This window comes from Elaeis guineensis, chromosome 4 (genome assembly GCF_000442705.2).
Source record: "Elaeis guineensis isolate ETL-2024a chromosome 4, EG11, whole genome shotgun sequence".
Classification (NCBI taxonomy): Eukaryota; Viridiplantae; Streptophyta; class Magnoliopsida; order Arecales; family Arecaceae; genus Elaeis; species Elaeis guineensis.
The window spans coordinates 9,153,901-9,171,517 of record NC_025996.2 but is presented as its reverse complement, the minus strand read 5'-3'; the positions used below and the strand labels follow the sequence as shown (position 1 = coordinate 9,171,517).

The window sequence follows — 17,617 nt, the reverse complement described above, 5'->3', positions numbered from 1 at the left end:
TATATATCTATATATATATATATATGTATGTATCTATATATATATATATGTATCTATATATATATATATATATCTATATATATATATATAAATATAAATATATATATGTATCTATATATATATATATATATATATATATATATATATATATATATATATATATGTATGTATGTATCTATATATATATATTATATATATATATATATAATATATATATTATATATATATATATTATATATATATATATATATATGTATTATTATTATATATATATATATATATATATATATATATATATTATGTATTATTATATATATATATATATATATATATATATATATATATATATATATATATATATATATATATATATATATATATATGTATGTATGTATCTATATATATATATATATATATATATATATATATATATATATATATATATATATATATATATATATATATATATATATATATTTTTGTTTAAATGATTTATGACCAAACAATCAGCATAATCAAAACCAGGCTTGATTCAACCAGTCAGCTAGCCGGGCTTGACCGACCCATGGCTGACCAGTGAACAAGACAAGTCAGGTTAGGCTGGTCAAAAGTAGATTAGGTTGGTTTGATAGGTATGGGTCAAATTTATAACCACTAAGAGAAAGTTCCACATACAAAATGTCAAATTCTTCGTATGCTTGATACTGATATATATTTGCATCATGCTGAACTTTTGAAATGTTTCATTTGGAATAGCAAGGGAGAAAAGGTGAGAGAGAGAGAGAGATGGGGATGGGGGGGGTGTGGGGGAGCGGAGATACAATCTTAGTATTTCTCAACTAAATGCACCAAATTTCTGTTCATAAACCAAATGCATGCCAAGAGGTTGATGCCAAATGGCAACTATTAATAGCGCATAAATATTATTAAAATAAAAACTGCTGCAAAGTCATAATCCCTTAAACCCAAAGTAGAAAATTATGCTTCATACAGTCATGCCTATAATTATAGATTTACACCCATTTTGTTTGTTTTTGGAATACAATAACTATGAATGAGATCAGAGCAATCACTAACAATAAATTCATTTTTTTTAAATATCTTTATTTACAATTCGTATTAATTAACAAGAAGCTTATCATTTCATGCTTATAGGCAGAATAGCACTTCCAAACGCAAATCTGACTTCACAAAATAATAGTAGAAGAAGATATTGTCACAAGAAAGATGAATGTCACCAAGAAATTATATCACTAAGCTACTTAGCAATGGTAAAGAAGCAAAGCTTCTATCTTTAGTGGTATGCAGATTGAATTTACCAAAGAATGCTGCATCAAGGTTCGCCATATTGCCATGTCAAAAAGCAAGGTCTGCAAAACAATTAAAAGATAAATAATAACAAAATTTGGAAAAATAAATGCCGAAGCAGAATGTACATTTCAACACAATTCAGGAAGTCCTGATTTATTTTAACCTGCATTATTTGGATAGCCACGTCTAACTTGAGAATCCATGACAGATCCACATCAATGAGTTTTATATGCATAAAATATTGGATGCTTATCAAACACTTACGTTTTGTTTGGATTGGGGGTAGATGAGAGTTCATAAGGGGAGGGGAAGAGAGAGGAGGGTAAAAAAATTAATGAACCCTTGTTTGGATAGAGGGGTTAAGAAAGGGATAGAAAAACTTTTATATATATTTTGACAAATATATCTTTTCTTATTAATAGATGTATTATTTAATATTTATGATATTTTGATAAATATTTGTCTCTTTTGACAAATATGCTTTTCAAATCTGTTCTTTTTAGTTTCTTTTTTTTTGGTATTCATACGAATTTATTCGAGAATGATTTTAATTTTTTGAAATGCCCGTTCTGTTTGACAAATGTCCATTTTTTTTTTGATTCACGACTTAACTTTTTAATATGATGAATTTCACTCCTAGATCATATCCAATTTCATCTATAATAGCTATAGGGTTTTTGAGTTGTGTGAAAAGCAAAGGGGTGGTTGGGAAGATAAAGCATATAATGGTCTAGTTGTAATTTTAAAATTTTATTAAAGATAAGTTAAGAAAATAAAAATTAAGTGTGAACCTTTTCTTCTGTTACACTCCAAATCAGAGGTACAGAAAATTAAGTGAAGGATACGGAGAGATTGAAAGAATCTTTCTCTACCCTCCTTTACTTCTTAAAAAATTTTACTAAACAGAAGTTTATTATTTATCCTCCCCTCCCTCTCTTTATGAACCTCCATGTATCTCCAATCCAAACAATATGTTAAGTTGCAGGCTTGCAGCCTCTGAGAATCAGCGGCAGCTCTTTGCACCATGAGTTCAATAACCACAATAACCAAAATGCATGTTACCATGGATCTCAATGCGAACCCAGGTTGCTAATTCAAGCCAGCTACAAACCAGGAAGATAAACCACTCAAAGTGAAAAATTCAAGATCAAGGTATTTCAACAAACTTACGAAAGACATGCATTTGTTATAGGATCTAAACGCCTAAAGAAGCGTAACGGCAAAAGCAAAGAATCCACAACAAATCAATATCAGACCAAAAAATGATAACATGCAGAGCAAAATGAAAGCAGTCAAGCGAAAAAATAAGACTCGTCTATAATTTTTAGAACCGATGCAATACGCAACTGTAGACCACAAAGGAAACGTTAGTGAGTCATTATGACAAACATATACAAGGCATCCATTTTTTTATACGATTGCTGGGACAAATTTATGAGAATAGGTTATAAAACTAGGCAGAACGAAACAGAAATGAAGTATATAAATCCATTGTAATCTCCAAAGAAAAGCTAAAAAGTTCTATCAAGCAACCATCCCAATTTTTTCCCAAGAAATAGAAGATGGGTTGTCGATTTCTTGTAGAAAAGTGAGGGAGGAAAGGGACGAACGATCGCGAGTGGACTTCTGGCTTTATAGTGTTCACGACGTCAGGTCAAGAAGCCACCGGAGTCATCCGATGATGGGTTGGGCCTTGACAAAGGACTCTACATTGGGCACCAACTGGGCCTCCTCTGAACGCATTGTTTTGGATCATGGTATCCTTGTGGACATGCTGTCCATTAACCAATCCTATGTTTGACATAGTGGCAAAGGAAATTGGAAAAAGCTTCATTAAACTTTCCATTCCCTCATCAAAGCACCAAGGGTACAGTAACTGGTGGGCTACTGCAGAGGGCCTGCCTATCTTTGGAACCAGTGCATGATTGTCACAGGGAACTGGTGCTCTCAGTGGGGAGACGAGTGGTGCTGGGAAACAACACCAAAGAAAATTTGAATAAGAATTCTTCCGTGCCTGTAAATTATACGTGAAAAGTTTATTGAACGTTGGAGAATGTTGCGCTCATTGCATTATCCAAGAAAAATTCATTGATCATTGGAGAATGATACGCTTGTTGCTTGCTATTGATGTCTCGTATATTTACAAGCTGATAGTGTTGCTGGCTGGATAACATTTTATGTAACTTTTACCATACATGATTAACATTATAAATTTTTTTGGCTAATCTTTCCATTCAATTTTTAAATTATTTATTTCTGAATTCTTATTTATATATCTATTCATGTATAGTTCAATTGATGCATCGGCTTAACCCCACCCCTGCCGAAAAAACAAAAAAAAAAGTTCATTGAGCTCAAAAAAAAGTTATATATGAAAAGTACTCTCAAAAGAAATTATATATGAAAAATTCATTGAACTCAAGGTCATTGAGTTAGCAACTTACAATCGACCGATCATCATATTTGGCAACAAATCCTTCCCTTGCCAGTTGGTAAGAAGATTTTTTTATACATTTTACGAGAGCCACAAACCATTACTTTTGGATAATTCTTCAAAGCAAAACATGCTGCATATTTTTAGAAGTTTGACCATCCAAGAAATCTTTGCCTTGCTCATAGAAATTGCCCCAAAAAACATATTGTAAGCTGGCAGTTAGCAATACAGCATATGATGTGTTTCCAACCATTTTTAGCCCGTCTCACTCTTCCAGTGAAATTCAAATCTGATGTTTTATAAAAGCAAAGAAGAAATTTTTATGGTTTCCGTACGTACATGTTTTACAGCAAATTTTTAGTTCTATGTATGTATGTTTTTACACTATATACAATTTAAAACATTAGCATATAAAAAATATTGATAAATATCAATGAGCTCTGGGGATATCAGGCCAATATTGCAAAATTTGACCATCTTATTAATGTCTTTCTACTATTAAGTATCAAATAGAGCTGATGATTGATAAAAATTTACAAAATGCAACAATTCAAATGATTGAGTTGCTTTGATTAGTATCCTTGATGTGTACATTGATGCATAAACATAATGTTGCTATCCATCAAATTTATACAATACGAATCCTAAATTATCCAAAGAAGGAAGCGTGCAAATCAAAGTCAGTAGTTGCTACATGCATCCAAATATAATAATATGGTATCAAAGCATAGCGTCCCTCTGATCCTTCGGGAGCTTGCAGTGTAACCGGGGAGATCAAACAGTGCAAGTATGGCTATGTTTCTCCCTTCTTTACTTGTTCTTTTATGGATGGGCTGGGATCGAATTAAAATAAGAATCTCATGGTTGAGGGAACAAGGCCCCTTCTTCACAAGGGTTGGGAATAGGTCATTCGTGCAAGAGACTATGATTGACTTTCGCACATGCATGGCCGCCAAATCCCGAGTGTTTTGAGGTTCGCGCTCCCCTCTATCCTGCTGATGTTATCCATATGCCCGAAACTCCTACTCCCTCCTATGTGAGGTCCACTTTCTCGAAGCAGGGAGCAACAATCAGACGGTCACACGATAATGGTGTTTTTGTGCCCAAAAGATCTATTCTGGACCTTCTAACAAATCTGATGGACATCAACTTCTTGACATATTATACTGTTTTTGTGCCTCAAAGTCAATTACTCTTGATCCCCCTATCAAATTCTATCATTTTTCAGTATATTATTTTTATTATATATAGAATCTCGAAGGTTTGCTATTATTTCACGAGCTTCAAGGACTGTTTCTGCAAATAGTAATAAATCTTCTAGGATTCCGTGGTGTGCTTTTACCTTGGCCCTATTTTGCTTGTGAATTCAATAACAATGCTTGCATAATTGATCTTTGCTTCGTATCAAGTCGAGAAAATATATTTTTATTATTTTTTTAGAGTTAAGAACATATGTTTGATTGATGAAGATCCAAGTGAATGATGATGAAAAAAATAAAGCTCAAAGATTTCAATCATGTGTATTGGCCTGTATTGGATCGTAATATGAGTTAAGAATATTATTATATTCTTGCAATCATACCATATCAACATCTCGTATTTCAACTTTATTCTATTATATTGGCATTGAGGAGATATCACACCTTACTATGGCAATATACGAATGCGATATAGATGCCAATACTTCAAACTTTGATGAGACATCAATAATGCACTTGCAATTAATGGAAGATCAGATTGCTTAAAATAGCTATAATTTTTGTCGACTAATTTAGTTAATACAATTATGCAATGAAATTGCTTATCAAGTTATCAAGTTTGGTTTATTACTTTGTTTTGCCGCAACCTTTCTAACTTCTACTATTTGTTTTGTATTCAATTTTTTTTTCATTATTTTCTCCATTATAATATAGTCGAATGATGAATAAAATAAGATAATAAACACGATTGATCAATATCTATCAAATTTTGTATGTACAATATGGAGTAACTATGAAAAATCATGGCAGAAAATATTAGTTTTGAGAAGCAACCTTTTATTAGTCAAGTAGGATTAGTCAATTTATCGACAAAAATTAGCAAGTATAACATATTAAGGGCTAAAAAGATTATATTGGAGAGGGGCTATTGATTTTGAATATATAGAAGATAAAGGTTTTCTAATAAATGGAAGTGATACCCTTAAAGTTATCTTTAATATTTTGACTCAATTTTTGCCATTTTATCTCGTAAATTTTTTTTCCGGCAAACTCTATAACCCTCCCTCCTGGCTCACATTTCTATCAAGAATATAAAGAACTTTGGAGAATTGATTCCTTTTTAAATGAGCTTTAAATTTGGTCATGAAGATAGAACTTCATATTTGCTAATTAAGCATGATATAACTACTCTATTTTCTGATCTAGTAATGCTTTTATCAGGAATTCAGGACCAATATCTAAAGTGTTAGTATCTTCTTAATAACTATTTATGAAAATATATATGCCCTTGCTCAAGTCATAGTTGTGCTCCGTTGGTTGCATCATATCATAGAATGATGATGATGATGATTCTTAAACTGCCGTGTTGCTTATGGTGATCATGAATGCTATCGATTTGCTCTATTGGTAAATATGCGATTTAATTTTGAGCTGAATCATAAGATGGATCGACTTAAATATTTTGTCCCGCTGCTTGAACAACTTATAATGTTGCATTTATGTTTGATAAATAAATAACAGGGCTGCACCCACAGGACTTCAGTCCATTGATTGGCACCTTTTGTTCTCAACACTTGCACTCGGAGAGCCCACAGCGATTCTCAAAAAATGACAAAGCTATAATTGTTCCATTCATTGCCCTTTTTCCTTCGCCTTGGGATAATTATTTTTTTTAAAATTATCGCTCATGTAAAATTTGTTGGATGGCTAGATGAAATGTTATTTACATGATAGAGAATTTGACATCAAATCAACAGTCAACCAATCTTACTTTAAAAATGGGTGCAAATACACTGCCATGTGTAGAAATATCAATTTTTTTTGAAGTATAGGAAAATATCAATTCTTCAAGCTGGAAAAGATCAAAAAAGCGACTGCTCTCGGGCCAAGCAGGCTTCGACAATTCGTGGTAATAAGCTGGAAAATATAAGGTTGTTTCCCCGAACAAAAAGAGAAAATAAAACTGTACTGAAAAAAAAAAAGAAGAGAAAATAGAAAATTTTTAATTAGTTTTTTTTTCATCAAACAGGACAGCGAAATATAAGAACAAACAAACGGGGGCGAGGGCAGACGCGACAGAGGCAGTGAGAGAGAGTCTCCCTCTCGCTCGCTCGCGCTCGCTCGGATCTTCGGATCCATACCCTTGTATCTTTGGAAACCATGGATTCCTAAGAGAAGACACCCGAAAACCCTAATCCCCCTTCCCTTCCCTCCTCGCCGGAGCTCCCCGATCGGATAACCCTAGCCTCCGCCCGCTCCATGGCCTCCGCCGCCGATCCCTCCTCCACCTCTCACTCCCCTCGCTCCGCCCGCCCCTCGCGCGGCCCCTCCTCCCCATGGTCCCACGTCCTCCGCGGCGATCCCGAGTCCGCCGCTTCCGCCGCCGCCGCCGCGACGCCCTCTTCTTCCCCGCCTCCAGCCGCCCCGATCCTCTCTCTGGAGCCATCCGATCGCTCCCTTGCGGTGCCACCCGAGAACGTGGCCTCATCGTCCGGTACCGCTCCTCAGTCCTCGATGCCATCGGGTACCTCCGAGCATGGGAGCAACGGTAATGCTGCGGCCTCCGCGTCCTCCTCCGCCGCCGCGGCCAACCGAGGAAAGAAGCCTGCCTGGCAAAGGCCATCCAACGGCTGGATCGAGGTCGACCCTGTCATGGAGGCTTCCTGGCCCCCTCTCTCCCTGTCCACCAAGGCCTTCCCCAAATCGTCGTCCTCCGATACTTCGAAGGGCTCTTCCGATATACCAATCTCTACTCCCCCGGTGAGATCTCTAAGCTTTCTTGAAATTTCAATGCTATTTCACAGAGGAAAAAGAAAAATAAAGATCGATAGCTATGTATGCTGTTCTTTTAATTCTATATGTTGGTTTCTGTGTGTGTATATATACATATATAATCGTTTGGAATCAGGGACCTGTGATATCAACTCCTTCTCCAAAGCGGAATTCGAACAATATAAACCTCAATTCAACCCCAGACCTTGTGGTTCCTCCTGCCCGCCAGAAACCCAACAAGCGTGGCAGCGGCGGTGGCGGCAGTAGCAGTGGTACACCGGCCAATGGTATACCGGCATTGCAATCGCTGCCACCGGCTTCGGCCGTGGCGGCTCAGATCACCCCGGCCAAACAGACTACCCAAGAACCATCTCCCAGAGACGTCCCCAACAAAAACAGCGGCAACAGCAACTGGGAGCATGGCACCGGGGGCGGTGGTTTCACACCTCAGCAACATGGTGGAAATGATCACCACCGGGGTTACGGTGGCAACCGGAGGGGTGGCGGCAGTGCGTCCCACCACGGCAGTTTTGGGAGCCGACGGGATCAGGAGCGTGGGAACTATGAGTGGAATCATCGAGGTTTTAGCAACAGGGATGCCAGCGTGCAGCAGCACCAGCAGCGGGGTGTTCGACCGTACCCCAGACCGCCCCCGCCGGTCGCACCACCGCCGTTCATTGGCCCACCTCCTCCAGTCCGACCTTTTGTGAATCCTATCGGCTACCCTGGTGAGTTTTATGCATTCTCCACGGTTGCTTCGCGGTATATCCTCCCCCCGTCGTGTTGACATTCACTTGTTATAAATGGGTCTTGGTCTCCTTGTTAGATATTCCTCCTGTGTATTATGTCGCGGCACCCCCACCTCCTGAGACTCTCAGGGGTTTGCCTTTTGTTGCTCATCCAGCAGCACCCCCTGCAATGTTTTTCCCACCGATAGATCCTCAGCGTGCTATGTTACTGAAACAGATAAACTACTACTTCAGGTGAGACTCTAATCCGTATATGTAATCTTTCTAGTGACGGGAGGGATTTGTTAGGCTAGTATTTCTTTTTCATTTTTCTTTTTCCATGCAGTACTGAAAATTTGTGCAAAGATATTTTCTTGCGGCAGAACATGGACGAGCAGGGCTGGGTTCCTATATCCTTGATTGCTGGATTCAACAGAGTGAGTTATCTCGGGACACTTTCTCTTCTGCCCTAGCATATGCGTATGTATCGGTTTCTTTTGACTTTTTCAGTAGAAGTGCTGTAGTTTATTGGTAGATGCTTGCTTTTTGTAGATTTTAGTGTATATGTCTGTTTATGAGACTGGATTTTTTTTCAAGCTTGCCTGCATAACTAATCTCTTGATATTAGTGTGTTACATATGGATATGTGTGTGTATTATACCAAGTATGGGAAATGAAGCAGGAAGGCAACTATCACGTGTTTAAATAAGGAGCACAAGTAGGTTAGATCTTAAGGACAACATGCATGAGTAAGAAGAAACTGATGGAGCAAATCAAAGCCTAGCTTGGAAACATGACTTGGAGGAGCGAACACCAGTATTTGCTTTAGGTGGCTTTGATTGATTCCAACCCTTGTCCAAGATTAATCGACTCTCTCTCCCTTGACAAGTTCTTCTAACTTGTCAAACTTGAAGACCGCTAATTATACATACATGTATGATAGGTAGATAATGACAATGGGGCTTATGTGCAAGCACGCGTGAAGGCACAATGGAACTTGCATATGTTTGTCCTTAAATCTATCACCTCAGTCCTATGTTCTCTGGGCTACTGCATTCATCGGTCATTTTAAGGGCCATCCATCACCTATATAGCTATTCATAAGGTGCCAGAATCAGCACCAAGAAAAGGTGTTCAAGCTGACTCGTATGACTCATAAGCTGACTCGTACATTTTTTTCCTGATATATTTTTTCATGATCTTTGCATTGTTGTAAGCCATGAATTTTAACTAGTTTTGTTTCATAATCCTTTGGTTGGTACCTCCTTTTCAGCATTTTCATCTCCTTTTATATGTATCATATCCCAACCGTTGGATCATGCCCTGCTGCCATGTCCACCACACATAAATGGTTCTTCAACTTTGTAGAAGCAAAGTAGCTTTCTGCTTTGAAATGCTGATGCCAATCAAAAAAGATCCTAAATATTTTCCTATCCAATCTGATAAGAGCTATGAATTCACCGTGCCAAAAAATTCCAGTGTTCAATTTTACTTCTTGATAGCCCTCAAAAAATTGTCAGGTGAACCTGAATAGTTTGTTGATTGGGAATCCACATGGACTGGATAAGTAGCTGCATCTCACATTTCTAAAATTTTTAGCTTGCCGCGGTGTCCTTTCTTGTTCCCTATTTATCTGCCCATAAGGCTTGAAACCCTTTTTTTTGCTGCCTAAGCATCTCATACTCAGCATAAAATGGATTTCTGATACGCAAATCAGCATATTGGTGCTCCAAATTTCATGAATCAGTAGGGGACCTTCCCAAGAATTGAGAGGTCAAGTCTGGTAAATCCTCATTTCTTAAGTTTTAATGGGGGTTTCTGTGAACCTTGAACTTCTATATTTGATGAGATTTTCACTGTTGCTATTTAACCAATAATGATTGATACAAGCTAGATCTTTTAATTGGTAATTGACCCAATTTATTTGCATATCTAATAGTATTAAAATGCTTATTCTCATTCAAAAACTTTCCAGGGTTTCTTATGTTTATATCACTTATGAGGTCTCCAGTTGCATGATTAGTGTGATCAGAACATTCTTCATGGCATTGGATGTGCTTGTTGTGGTCTGTCCTGGTTTTCATGGTGTGCAAATTGGATTTATGATTGCCATGTGAAGAATTGTTGATTCTCAGGTGCCAATTTTTGATGCAGTCTGACATATGATCAGATGGCAATGACAACTTAAAATGCTGAAATTAATTTTCTATCTAATTATTTGCCTTTCAAAACAATAAATTCAGTGGAAGAGTTGAGGAAAAAGGGTTATGAGAGAGAATAATAAATATTAGAAAGGAATGCGAATAGAGAAGATACAAGAGCTACAATGCTTAATATGAAGGAAATTAACTACATCCTTTCAATGTCTATCACCACTTGTCTTCATTAGACTGTAATTACTAAACCCTAACTATGCTTTATCTTGAAAACCCACAACAACCACCACCCCCCCCAACCCCCCTGGGCCCCGCCTCTCCCAAACCCAAAAAAAAAAAAAGAAGCATGGTTTTCACAATTATTGTAGCATGAATGGTATTATGGATGGTAATGTGCTTCAATACTTTGTCCATCCATGTATTAATAGTAAAAAAAAAAAAAATGCATGGTTTTCACAATTATTGTTGCTTGAATGGTATTATGGATGGTTATGTGCTTCAATACTTTGTCCATCCACATATTAATGGTAATAGGTAATTCTAACGTACCAAGCTTGTTTGCAACAAGGAATGATAATTTTGTTCCAGTGTTTCAGTGTCATGGTACTCCTATTATTCATGTCTTTAAGCATGCTTGTAGTTAAGTTCCTTGCATCTTGAGTCACTCATAACCCTATCTTACTCTTCCTATCTGGAACAATCCTGTATATTACATGTGCTAAAGTGTAATTCCATTTTGTTGTGCATCTATAAACATCATTCAAAAAGTCTTGCAAGTTGTCAAACTGTTTGCATTTTCTTTCTGTGATTGTCAACACTATATGGTGCAGTTTTTACATGCCTGTATCAGGTCATTTATCATTGTATCTTAGTTAGCATTTTTGACGTCACTGAATCTGGTATTCTACAATGTTGACAGAATTAACATTAGCAGAATACTAATGGATAATTAATTGCTCGAAACTTCACTCTTGTGAAGATATTCTCATTTCTTTGCACCCATTTATGGTTAAGATCACAGATTTATGCTGAGTCATACCCAGGAAGAGCTTTTCAATTTTTTCTGAGTATTATTTGTTTTTAGTATTTAGTGGTCATTTGTTTTTCTGTACAAGTCTGATGACATTGACATTGTGTTTGCAAGATTTGTAATCCCATAATATAATTTTAAATTTGTTAGCTTATAGCTAATGTGGTATGTGTAATCTTAAAAGCCAACTTTATGATATCCTGTGGTTGCATATGTATCATGGTGAAATCTCTAGGTGCTAGTCAGTTTGAATAAGGAATTCTGATCGTTTTGGTATCCATACACAACTTTTGTTCTGTCTTTGTATTTTTTGTCAGTGAATCAACCAATGTTGTCTGTACAAAGGTTGTTACCTACTGATCTGCCAGAAGTTTCTTTAGCAGCCATTTTCATCGTCACCTGTGGGTGTTCTTTGATCATACGAAAGTCTCAAATCTTAATCGCAGGTTGGCTGACTTTAGATGTCTGTAGGTTTCATGGTTTTCTTATAATGTTTTGAACATATTAATTTGTTCACTAGATTTGGAAAGCATGTTTTTGAATTGGAAATGTCATTTCCTTGTTCAAACTAATAGTCAACCTGATTAAGAGCTTTATATTTATTTAGTGTGATCTTTTAATCTATCTATGTGTCATGAACTTTTCATGGCACCATATGGACATCCATAAATTAGTCTTTTGTGGTTTTATACATATTATAGACCTATCAGTGCTGTCTGTTCTGGAAGTTGCTAGGCCACATGTTTTCCTACGGCAGTTGTGTTGCCATATGAAGTAAGATAAGAGGTATAAAATATATTGCATATCAGTGAGATATTTGTAAGCTTGATGAGTCTAAGCTTCGGTTATTAAGATTCTCACTTTGATGGAGCAGAGGATAAATACAGGTAATGACAGAATTCATTTAAATGTTCCCCAATGGAGGCATTCTGTTTAAGATGGTTAGTGAACCATACACAATCATCTAATTAGGTTTTGTGTTATGCTACAGGGTTTGATTTCTTTTTCATTGGTACAACCACCTCTCTGCTTCAATTTTGTTATTTTTGTTATGTAAAGTTGGTAAATCTTCCATTTCTATGTGATGTATGTTTGTGCAATTTTGTGCAGGTCAAGCAATTAACAAATAGCAAACAGTATATTTTGGATACTGTACGGCTGTCAGATGTTGTGGAATTACAGGTACATTTTTATATAAATATCCTATTAAAGTTTAATTAGGATCTAATAGTTGTTTTCCACTCAAAATATAATATAATATAAAAAGTGCTTAATTTGTTAAATTCGAATTATTTCTTATAGTCTGTTGATGTGCTACTGTCTAAAGAGAAAAGTAGAGTGGTGGACCATGAAGGATCGCTAAATCTGTGCTAAACATGTCATCATCCTGCATCTAATGATTGGATCTTTTTTCCTTTTGTTTCTTTTCAAATTAGCTAAACTTCTCTTGCAGGACCTTTTCTTCCTTACATTTCACTGCCATTTACCCCTTTTCTCTCTTATGCGTACCTTGATGCAGGGTGAGAAAATAAGGAAGCGTAACGATTGGATGAATTGGGTGCTGACCCCATCCCCCAATCATTTTGGAACTGTTTCTGGTATGCAGTATCCTGCAACATCGGACTATGATGCTCTGGTGGCTCAGTTGCAAACTGTTGGACTTGAGGAGGCATCTAACCACAGTAGCATGGGGGGCTCAACTCATACTGGGGTATTTCTTAGCAGATCAGCATCTGGGAGTTTGAATAACCAGTTGCAGGTGGCGGGCAGTCATAGTGGAGATGGAAATGGCCAAGTCACTGGACACATCAATTCAGATTATTCCAAGCCAGGAAGAAGTTTAGTCAGGAGTGACACATTATAGAAATCCATTTTCTCCAGGGGAAGGTTTTATGCAAGGGAGGGACCCGTCCATGGGAGAAGCAAAGGTTCGTTTGCTACGTAAGATGTCTTGCTTTGCCCAAAGATGGAAGTGTTCAATTCTCAGCTTAGAAAAAAAGAAAAGAAAAATGAAAATGAAAAGAAACGAAAGTGAAAGAAGGAAAAAAAAGAAAGGAAAAGAAAGACAGGTAGGAAGAATTACAAGTCTGAGGTGGTAGTTATGCTTGGCTAGACTGCTGGTTACTGATGGTGATATCTCATTGCCATGCTTGGTCACTGGGCTGTTAAACTATTGTCTTGAGATTTTCTTTTTCACTGTGAACCTCCATTTTTTTAGGAGGATACTTTTGTCATGTTGGGAGTCGAGGGCTGGAATTGGTGACGTTATCTGCACTTGCTTGAAAACCCCCCTTTTTTTTCTTTTCTGTTTCAATACATCAAAACATATTCTCATATTTATATAGCATTTTTTTATTATTAGTTAAACGTATGCTGCTTCAGTAGTTGGTTTATTGGTTGTCCGTTACTGGGACTAATAATTCGGCTCTATTACTAATGGTACGTCCTTTATGGATAGAATGTGTTAGTTCTGTTTTACGTGCTTTATGAAGCAAGCAGGTGTTTCGTGTGTTACCTGCAATGTCTATGGGTTTCCTGTGTTCGTAGGCTTCATTAGTTTATCGTCTGTTTTCTCCCTTTTATTTTTTTTTTGAAATTTAGTTGGATGTTTTGATGTTATCATGTGTATCCTGGCCTGCTAATGGGTTGTCTTGATTCCTGGCTCTGTTGCTGGTAGATGATTTCCCGCGAGTGCGTTTGCACAGGTAAAGAAGTCGTGAAATTTTCTGATTTTAGATTAATTTCTGACATCAAGGGTAAGGTTTTACAGAATTACTTGTTTGGTTTTCTAGTGGAAGTTCAAAATGCTGAAATCATAGAATTGTGAACTTTTATAGTTATTATTGTATTAATTCATGATGTGTCTCTTCCATTTATCTTTTATTTTCAGTACTGGACGTGAACCAATCAATTTTGGTATCCAACCCAGCCTGATCAAAATCGGGTGGGTAGCTCATCAAATTATGCCTTTTTATAAATTTAAGTAAATAATTAATATTATTCGAGAAAATATAGTTTCTTGAGTCTCGAAAGATATATGCCTCGATTCAGGAGCTTGATTGGGGGGGGGCGTGGGGGGGGGGGGGGTATTGCGGAGCAGTGGAGTCTGGCAGTATCTGGGTGTCTTGATTTCAGGTTGGAGGCTAAAGAGAGCATACTTTTTCGGGATGGTGCAAATGATTCGTGATCATATCCAGGGATGGGCTCTTTTTATGATGGGTAGGACGATTTTGGTTAGGTCGGTTTTTTAGTCTCTGTCAGTCTATTCACTGTTCAACATCATTGTGTCAAAGTTCTATCTGGAAGGAGATCTCCTTCCATGCCTCTGCGATGGGGACTCAGATCAGATGAGTGTTAGATGATAGCTGTATAGTGAGCTTTCTTCATGACTCCTGGTTGGCTGACCTTTCCTTGAGTAGGTAGCCGACTTTTGTCAATGTTGAGGTGGAAGAATCTATGAGGATCTACGATCTACTTCGGTCTGAAGGTGAGGGCTAGAGCTCCTAGAGCTCCGAGGTGGTGGCCCAGATTTTTGGGGCTAACTTGGTGGATAAAGTACTCTCGATTGCAATCCCTACCTATTCTAGCCCGAGTGTGCGGGTGTGGAGATCTGCATGCAGATCGAGGGTTGCGATGAGAGACTTATATGATATATTTCGAAGGGAGCCTATCCGATGTATTGATGGTGCTTGAATCTGGAGGATGGCTGTTCATTGAGGGTTCATCTATTCATTTGGAAGGTGGCTTGGGACTGTCTCCTTTCAAGAGCAGTCTTGAGGGACGGAGGCCTAGATCTCTCTTTCACTTGTCTCCATTGTAAAGCAAAGGAGACTATAGAGCATGTGCTATTCTAGTACTCAAGAGCTATCCAGATTTGGCAACGGATAGATCTGATTGCCACTACTATTCTTACTGTGACCCCAACCTAGTCCTTTGTGGAGTTTCTCTAGCAGAGTTCGATTTCAGATCCGACTAGGCTCGATAGGATCCGCATAACTTATGTTGCATATCATATCTGGTTATCTAGGAATAATGTGGTGTTCAAGTCGAGACAATCATCAGTGGCTATTGTGGTGGAGATAGCTCTAGCCCAAGCAACAGAGTTTGTTCACTCTTCCCTGCCCGATTTGACATTGAGGATGGTGAACTACTGAAACTTTTGTTGGGCTCATTGAGTGACCCATCGAATGTTTATCTCTTGGAAGCCTCCACCCCAGCCCAACATTCGTCAAGATCCATTTTGATGGCTATGTGTCTAGCTCGAGGGGAGGAGTGGGATTCATGATTCCTGGTTCGGATTCGAGATTGATGGCAGCAGGCGGGAGCTGTCTCATGGACATTACAGTCCCGAGAGTGAAACTGCGGGCTGCATGGGCTAGTATTATTTATGCGAGGTTGGCTCTTAGGATAGATTAGCTCATCATTGAGGGTGACTGCCACGATGGGCAGATGAATTCAAACACAGAATAGAAAGGATGCAGCTCACCTGCTTCTGAGGGATATTGCAATGCTACTGAGGGGGGCCTTCATCATATGTACCAAGCATGTCTGCAGGAAGGCCAACACCGTAGCAGACTAAGTTGTCTCTTTTGGGATGGAGCAGTTGGGAGATGTGATTTGGACTAATATGACCTTATTTTCATGTGGTTTTCATTATGTTTTATTTTCTAATATTCTTGATTGTATTCATACTAGAATAGTATAAATATATATTGCATCATCCTATCAAAATAAATAAATAAAGATAAATATGTGCCCTTTAGCTTAATTAAAAATTTATTTTCTATGTGTCTAAAAGTTACTAGAGAATCTAAATAGATAGAAGAGAATTATAGATGACACAATTCAAATATCTAGATTAGACATAAGCAAATATTTAGTTGAAACCATGCATCCAAAAAAGAAAAAAAATGGTGAATGCTATGTAATAATGGTGGGAGCTCTCTCTGGTGTCACAAACTCCGATCCAACAGATAGTGTGCACAAGGTTAGGTTACTTGACCCTTAAAACCGGACCCGATCCAATCCAATTGGGCTTAGAGAATTTGTAATCGTAATCGATCTAGAACTCAACCAAACCAATCCAAGAAGATTTGATTTGTTCGGTTCTTAGGTTGATCCAAAACCATGTTCATTCCTAGCATACTAAGGTGTTACCAAGCAAAGGGCAGTCCGGCACTGCGACTTTAGCAAGTCGTACATTTTGGGGAATTACAGACCCGGAGACCATGATGGTTATTAGCGTGCAAGCTGCTTGATGATAAGGGGAAAAATAAGTAGGAGTTGCTGTCTAATTTGCGAATGTTTCTTTTGTTTCGTTCTCTTCACCGCCCGGTTTCTGCGATGTCGTATGAACCTGCATGGGCCTGCGGGCCATCAGATTACTACAACCCGAACCTTGCTCATCTTTTGCCTGAATGAGCCTAGAGACTTCATGGGATTGGAGTGCAGCACCGAGTCTACTTTCACAAGGAATGCCAACCATGGAGCCACTGATTTTTGCCAATCTACAGGAACGTTTGCTGTCAGGGTGTTCTTCGGTAATGGTGTTCCATGTGTGGTAGATTTGATCAGACGTCATGGAAGAAGACCAAAAGCTATATGTTTGTCCTAGAGGAGGTGCTGTGCCGCCGGATGGTCTGCCTTTCACCAGCCTGCCAGTGGTACTTGTGCTTCCTTCTCCCCGCGCACGAACACATTTGTTTTGGTTTTGTGGGTTGCTGAGCATGAATAATTAGTTATGACTCAAAGTTGAGTTGTGTATTACCTAAAGTACACAATTAGCTATGACCAAAATTATGATCGGCCAGATTCTGGAACACAAAAAAGCCCTCTTGCCAAAAAGTGTGGGGCAGCAGTCTCCCGATGCCAAAATCAGGTCACTCTTATAGAGAAATAGCGGAGATGCTGAATAAGTGCTAGAGTTATAGGAACTTCAGAGCACTTAGGGCAGAGAGCTTAGAATTTATCGAGAGATTCCATTAGGA

The 17,617-nt window shown here is 37.9% G+C and overlaps 1 protein-coding gene across 1 annotated transcript; it reads left to right on the top strand.

The window, feature by feature from the left end:
• The first annotated feature begins 7,022 nt into the window (after positions 1 to 7,022).
• On the top strand, positions 7,023 to 13,709 carry LOC105044024 (la-related protein 1C). The gene is made up of 6 exons (XM_010921796.4): positions 7,023 to 7,704; positions 7,853 to 8,444; positions 8,543 to 8,699; positions 8,791 to 8,881; positions 12,741 to 12,812; positions 13,150 to 13,709. Exons 1-6 carry the CDS (start codon positions 7,204 to 7,206, stop codon positions 13,492 to 13,494), a joined length of 1,758 nt encoding a protein of 585 aa, XP_010920098.1. The 5' UTR covers positions 7,023 to 7,203; the 3' UTR covers positions 13,495 to 13,709.
• Positions 13,710 to 17,617: the final 3,908 nt, after the last annotated feature.

Coding starts and splice junctions, on each gene's coding strand:
- LOC105044024 (XM_010921796.4), top strand. CDS start 7,204: ATGGCCTCCGCCGCCGATCCCTCCTCCACCTCTCACTCCCCTCGCTCC. Junction 8,882..12,740: donor TGATTGCTGGATTCAACAGA/GTGAGTTATCTC, acceptor AATTTTGTGCAG/GTCAAGCAATTAACAAATAG. Junction 12,813..13,149: donor CAGATGTTGTGGAATTACAG/GTACATTTTTAT, acceptor ACCTTGATGCAG/GGTGAGAAAATAAGGAAGCG.